This window comes from Culex pipiens, chromosome 1, assembly GCF_016801865.2.
Source record: "Culex pipiens pallens isolate TS chromosome 1, TS_CPP_V2, whole genome shotgun sequence".
Classification (NCBI taxonomy): Eukaryota; Metazoa; Arthropoda; class Insecta; order Diptera; family Culicidae; genus Culex; species Culex pipiens.
This window is the reverse complement of record NC_068937.1, coordinates 14,222,900-14,230,181: the sequence shown is the minus strand read 5'-3', so window position 1 is coordinate 14,230,181 and position 7,282 is coordinate 14,222,900. Positions and strand designations below refer to the sequence as shown.

Sequence of the window (7,282 nt, the reverse complement as noted above, 5' to 3'; positions counted from 1 at the left end):
GCTTTAAGGACTTTTTCAAAAAAAAAAATCTGGAAGTGTCCTTACACAGTGTGTACAAAGTACATGTATGCGGCTACCGGCGGGTTGTTACCCGCGGTGTTAAAATATCCACCTCTGTTAGAACTCTGCTAGAATCATGCTAGAACGCCGTGACTGGGAAATAGCGTTTTCCGCTGAAATCAAAAATTACTTTTGATTATTCTCAGTTTTTTGAGTAGTTTCCTTTTGTTGTGTGCAAAGTGCACCTTCCGTGTGGATCAAATGTTTTACCCAATTTTTAGCTAAACCTAAATAAAAGTGTAATCCTGGCAGGGAACAAAAGTGCTATGAAATTGTTGATTTTCATCATCCTTTTTTCACTGGGGTGGGGTGAAAAGTCAAAATCAAAAAGCGGTTGATTTTGTTGTGAACGCCAAATGCTCGGAAAAGTTTTTTTTACGATTTTGTGTTAAATATTGTTGCCAAAAACTAATTGAATTTTAATCTTTCAAGTGAAGAAGTTAAATAAAAAATGGTTTCGACGGAAAACATCGAAAAAGTGTTCCTGCTGGAAACGGACCGCGTCAAAAGCTTCAAGAAATGGCCCTACTCTGGGACCAGTTCCTGCAGCATTCAAAAGGTAATTCAACCTAATTGTTCTAAAAATATGAATGAACTTACATTAAAGCTTCCCAGATGGCCGAAGCGGGCTTCTACTGGAACGGCAACGACAACGAGGAGGACACGGCCGCCTGCTTCGTGTGCGGGAAGGTCCTCGACGGGTGGGAGGAAACGGACGCACCCTGGGAGGAGCACAAGAAGCACGCCCCCCAGTGTCCGTTCGTGAAGTTTGGCCGGCCCGAGGCGGAACTGACGGTGGAGGAGATGATCGACCTGCTGGAGGCGATCATGAAGGCGCGCCTCCAAAATGGGTACAACACGATGAAGGACGGGCTGAAGGCGTGCATCGAGAAGAAGCGGAAAGAAATGCTGAAGCAGCTGGGCAAGAATTAATTCTAGAGGGGAATTTATTGCGGGCATTATTCTCTTGATTGGGGAAGAAGAGAGAATCGTTCTGCGTGTATTTGTATAGAAATAGGATATTTCGATTTAAATCAAGCTTTTTTAAATACTTAAACAAGTGAGTGTTCACTCTATTTTGAAAGAAATTACCTTCAAGATCCAGGGAACAACTTTATTGAACATTAGAAAGCGCAAGGAATCGATCTCGAAATGATACATGATAATTTGTTAAGCATGTTTTTATTTTTTTTTTCTACAGATAAAAACAAACTCCAAAAAGAAATCATTTCAAATTATTCGCTCTACATTGCCTTGGCGTTCTCGATTCCTACTCGAAACTAGATGTTCGAAGGCTTGATTGATGAGGCAATTGCAAACCTCTTTTACATCTAAGCTTCCATCCATCCATTCCATGGAAAATTTATCAATTAAATTTAAAGATCTTTTCGAAAACAATATTTAAAAAAATCAAGACAAACATTTAAAAATGCGTAATATTGAATGTTTGCACATTTGAAATGGTAGTCTTGATTCAAAAATTAGAAAAGATCTTTTCGAAAGGATCGAAAAATTTCACGAATGTTACTTTTTTTAACATTGCAAATCGGACAATTAGTTGCTGAGATATCAATATTAGGAATTGGAAGGTTGTTTTGGTGAGACTTAAAAAACTTCAGATTTTTTTCGGAAAAATTTTAACATTGAATGACTTTATTATGAAAACGGTGCAATTAATCAAACAAATGGCGAAGTACTTTTCGATTGCAAATTCAAAAATTGCCACATTAAAAAATAAGGTTAACAAATTTAAAAGTGCAAAAATTATTTTTTTTACAATATTAATCACTATTTCAAAAAAATCATATCTCGTCGGCAAAATTCTGGTGCAAACTTTTGAATGGCTTAAAAAATGCAGAGTTTTGTTCCCTAAAACATATTAAAAAAATCAAAAATTTCAAAATATGGATTTTTGGAAAAAAAAAATTTGGTGAAAAATACCACAGACCTGTGAAAATACTTAATTTAAACATCACCAATTTTTCCGTGTACTTATTTTTTCTGAATAGTTTTTAACGTGAAGACTTCCATCATTGTCATGATTTTTTGTTCAAAGTTATAAATTTTGCGTCGCTTTAAATATTTTGACAAAATTCCTTCTACAGGTTTTTTAGAATAGTGCCCTACACATGCTGATTCCTTTTGGTAACGATTATCCCATTCCTTGTAAAGTTATGGAAATCGTCATTAATCAATGATTGCCAACTAGGACGTCAATGACTGTGCCACAAAATTATATAAATTTTGAAGCACAATTGATTAAGATCAAAAATTCTTTCAGTGGCTTCAAGAAGGCAACAACCGGCACATGCTGATTCCTTTTGGTGCTGAAATTCGTTACATTGAATTTAATACAGAATATTTTATAGAGATGATCAATTTTCTTCAAAAATGATCAACGGCTGCACATTAAGCGAAGATGGCGTTCGAATGTTGAACGTCCGAAATGTCAAAATCGCGCAGTAGCACCAACATTAGAAAAAATACGGCTGTCATGCCATGGCACACTTTTTTCGTAATGTTGGTACCACTGCGTGATTTTGACATTTCGGGCGTTCACCATTCGAACGCCATTTTCGCTTAAAAAGCTGGATACATCCAACTTTGCCGAAGACACCAAATCAATCAAATAGTTCAAGATGGTATGTCAGAGACATAACCGAAAGACATAGGACCGAACAATTTGAAATTGTTGTTGGATTGCTAGTGAAATCTGGAATAAGATTATTTTATTTTGTTTCATAGATTTGTCGGCAAAATTGTCATAAATGTTCTCCCAAGGTGAACCTTCCATGAGGGCACCGGCAACTCCAGGTTGTGGCCACTACTGTCGAAATGTCAATTTTCATGTTCAGTATCAAAAACCATGAATTTTGATACCCATATTGCCACAACTCGTATGGTTCTGTAAAAGACCCTCGAGGCCCCGGGGGAACCTTCTTTGAGATCACCGGCCACTCCAGGTTGTGGCCACTACTCTCGGAATGTCAATTTTCATGTACAGTATCAAAAATCATGAATTTTGATACCCATATTGCAACAACTCGTTCTGTAAATGTCCTCCCAGGCCCCGGGGGAACCTTCTTTGAGGGCAGCGGCCACTCCAGGTTGTGGCCACCACGGTCGAAATGGCCATTATCATGTTCAGTATCAAAAAATCATGAATTTTGATACCCATATTGCCACAACTCGTATGGTTCTGTAAATGTCCCCCCAGGCCCCGGGGGAACCTTCTTTGAGGGTACCGGCCACTCCAGGTTGTGGCCACTACTGTCGAAATGGCCATTATTATGTTCAGTATCAAAAAACATGAGTTTTGATACCCATTATGCCACAACTCGTATGGTTCTGTAAATGTCCCCCCAGGCCCCGGGGGAACCTTCTTTGAGGGTACCGGCCACTCCAGGTTGTGGCCACTACTGTCAAAATGGCCATTATTATGTTCAGAATCAAAAACCATGAATTTTGATACCCATATTGCCACAACTCGTATGGTTCTGTAAATGTCCCCCCGGGCCCCGGGGGAACCTTCTTTGAGGGCACCGGCCACTCCAGGTTGTGGCCACTACTGTCGAAATGGCCATTATTATGTTCAGTATCAAAAAACATGAGTTTTGATACCCATTATGCCACAACTCGTATGGTTCTGTAAATGTCCCCCCAGGCCCCGGGGGAACCTTCTTTGAGGGTACCGGCCACTCCAGGTTGTGGCCACTACTGTCAAAATGGCCATTATTATGTTCAGAATCAAAAAGCATGAATTTTGATACCCATATTGCCACAACTCGTATGGTTCAGTAAAAGTTCCCCCAGGCCCCGGGGGAACCTTCTTTGAGGGTACCGGCCACTCCAGGTTTTTTCCACCACCAATTCGAAATTTTTCATGAGAACCGCCGCATCATAGTGGCTTCAACGCGGTCCGCTTCGCTCGAATTTCCTCCTTCTGCTGCTGGTGGTTCTTCCTTCTGGTTGCTGGTCCTCTTCTTCTATTGGCCGCTGCTGCTGCTGCTGCTCCGCGCCTGCCCGACGTGCACAGTTCGAGTGCTCGTTCCAAAGTGACTTGCTTTTGCGAAATTTTCTGCTTAAATAGCGGCACAGCCGGAGAACGGCACAAAAGGGGCGCGGCCTCGAATGCATACGCTCGCTCTGATTGGTCATCTGTCCGATTTGTACTGAAAAATTACTCATTTTGATTGCATGTTTTAAGTGTTTTAACTATGTTTAGTCAAACTATCTATGTAGTTAAACAATAGCTGAAGTCTTCCTCTTTCGATTGGTGGTCCAACCGTCTGGATTGATTCACAGGGAAAAAAGATATAAGCGTTCAAAATGTCCCCTTTTTTAACGCTTAAATGTGACGCTTTGGATCGAATTTCTGAACTGGCCCCCCAATATAGTAAGTAAAGACATAGTCCTATGTCAAAATTTCCTTGAAAAGTTACAGATTTTCAAATATTTACGTACTATTTTTGTATTAACAGCTGCCAAAATTGTATGGAGACTTTTATGGGTGAACCAATGACACAACATTAATTCTTTGGTCATAGAAAAGGCCCCCACCAATTTTGAGCCAAATAAAAAAAAATCAAAAAATAAAAATGGTTGAAATCGGCTGATTTCGTAGATAATTGCTCATCTGCAGTTCACCTTACTGAGGAAAAGCTATAAAAGCACTCGAAAAAGTCAAAGTAGTTATGTCACAGACATAACCGGAATGGCGTAGACTACGTAAAGTTTTGATATGTGGACATAGAGTTTTCCATAGCTTAATTTTGAAGAATTAGCTAGATACTTGAAATACATTAACGGAATAAGATCGTGAATCGTGAGATGGGCCCCCGACACCCAGTAAACTTAAACAGACCGTGTACGTACCGGTTGTTAAAACGTAATTCGTATACGATTCGAATTGAACTCCGATTGAGCTGACTTTTGCTAGAAAGAGATGGCAACCGTAATAAAATCGGTGTTCCTAACAACTAATTTCCCATGTAGTGAAAACTATTTGTGGTATAGTTCACTACAAAAAAAAATGCTCTGCATTTTAATGTTGCTGTACCCGCACTCATTCCCTACATTTATTTCTCATAATTTTGTAGCCGGCCTTTGAATAAAACATCACCCTTTAAGACTGGTATGCAGATCGGAAGGAACGCAAAACTCCATATAAAAAAACGCCCAAGAAACGGTCAAGGAAAGGGTCACGAAAAGATTTTTCTTAAGCGGTACGCAGCTGAAAAGTAACAGAAACGGAAAGATTGCGTATGACGTTTCTTCGCGCGGTGCTTATTTGCAATATGTTTTGATGAAAAAATCAAAGAATTGCCATTTTCTTTTTCGAATGCGACTGATAACTACACAAGTTTAAATAATTTTATATTGGATATAATAATATTTAAAATTCCCGCCGAATCTCAAAATGCAAAATATTGAAATTTAAAGGACAGATTTAGTTTTTTGGTCGAAATGGAGTAAAAAAAGAAGTTGTCTTTATAGATGTCGGCCATCGTGTCACCAACTATTTATTGCTAGTACCCATATTACGAGTCCCTTGCGCTGTCCGATTGATCCACACTCGCGGACCAAAATGCAGTAAATCAAAGTGAAATTAAACTTGACAATAATCATACAAATGTCTATGTTCTTACTGAAAATACAATAATAATCTGAAATTTTGAAATCCAACCTAACAACAAATTATGAAAAATCAAACATTTCAGAAATTTCAAATAATTTTTTTTAAATAATAAAGAAAATTTCAACAAATATATAAAATTTGGAATGAATAATAATAATTTTAATATTAAAGATTTTATAAACTCAAAAGCTCAAAAATGTTAAACTCGGAACGAATGTACAAGTCGAAATTTCAAAAGTTTTAAAAATCGGAAACATAGAAATTCGTAATTACAAATTTAAGAAAACCTTGAAATTATAACAATCAAAAACTCTATTTCTTCTAAAATTAAAAAAATCTAGAATGAAAAATTAAGAATTTAAGAATTTGAGAATTTAAGAATTTAAGAATTTAAGAATTTAAGAATTTAAGAATTTAAGAATTTAAGAATTTAAGAATTTAAGAATTTAAGAATTTAAGAATTTAAGAATTTAAGAATTTAAGAATTTAAGAATTTAAGAATTTAAGAATTTAAGAAATTAAGAATTTAAGAATTTAAGAATTTAAGAATTTAAGAATTTAAGAATTTAAGAATTTAAGAATTTAAGAATTTAAGAATTTAAGAATTTAAGAACTTAAGAATTTGAGAATTTAAGAATTTAAGAATTTAAGAATTTAAGAATTTAAGAATTTAAGAATTTAAGAATTTAAGAATTTAAGAATGTAAGAATTTAAGAATTTAAGAATTTAAGAATTTAAGAACCTAAGAATTTAAGAATTTAAAAATTTAAGAATTTAAGAATTTAAGAATTCAAGAAAAAAATTAAGCATTTGTACCAGCCTTATATTATAATTTCCAAAATTTCTGACTTACTAATTTCCTAATTTCTTAATTTGTTAATTTCCTTGTTTCCTTATTTAATTATTTCCTAACTTTCTTATTTTCTTTATTTTACTAATTTGCTTATATCATAATTCCCATTTTTCGTTATTCCCTGATTTCCTAATTTCCTAATTTTTTAATTTCCTTATTACATAATTACATAATTTTAAAATTTCCTTATTTCATAATTACATAATTTTTTAATTTTAGTTTTTCTAGTTTTAAACTTTAAGAATTTTTAATTTTCTGTTTTTTTTTAAAGAAATTTTCAATTATTGATTTCTTAATTGTTGTTTAAAGTTTTTGAATATATTTTTTAAATCTATTTAATTTTAACTTTTGAATATTTTCAATCTTTTAATTTTTTCCTCAAAAGAAACTCAAGCGCGCACACCGTCAATCGCGCTCATACCGAACTGTCAACTTTTCTTGGGGGGTCACGAAAAGAACACGCAACATTTCTTGACCGCGTTCCTTCCGATCAGCATACCGTACTTTATCATGAATCCGTAATAATTTGTCGGGGCATAAATAGGCAAGATGTCAAAAAATATTACGAAAAAACAACACATTCGTTTTTCCTGTGCTTCATTTCTCACCAGCGCCACTTTACTCACAGTGGCCGTTTTTGGCACTTGTTTCACTTTGTCACTGTCTCGCGTTTAAGGTACCACACCAACACAGGTTCACAGTTTTTTTTGTTGTTATAGTTATTCAGACCT

General features: G+C 35.6%; 1 protein-coding gene across 1 annotated transcript; it reads left to right on the top strand.

Annotated features, from left to right (window-relative positions):
• The first annotated feature begins 372 nt into the window (after positions 1-372).
• On the top strand, positions 373-1,184 carry LOC120427671 (baculoviral IAP repeat-containing protein 5-like). The gene is made up of 2 exons (XM_039592551.2): positions 373-619; positions 676-1,184. Exons 1-2 carry the CDS (start codon positions 512-514, stop codon positions 991-993), a joined length of 426 nt encoding a protein of 141 aa, XP_039448485.1. The 5' UTR covers positions 373-511; the 3' UTR covers positions 994-1,184.
• Positions 1,185-7,282: the final 6,098 nt, after the last annotated feature.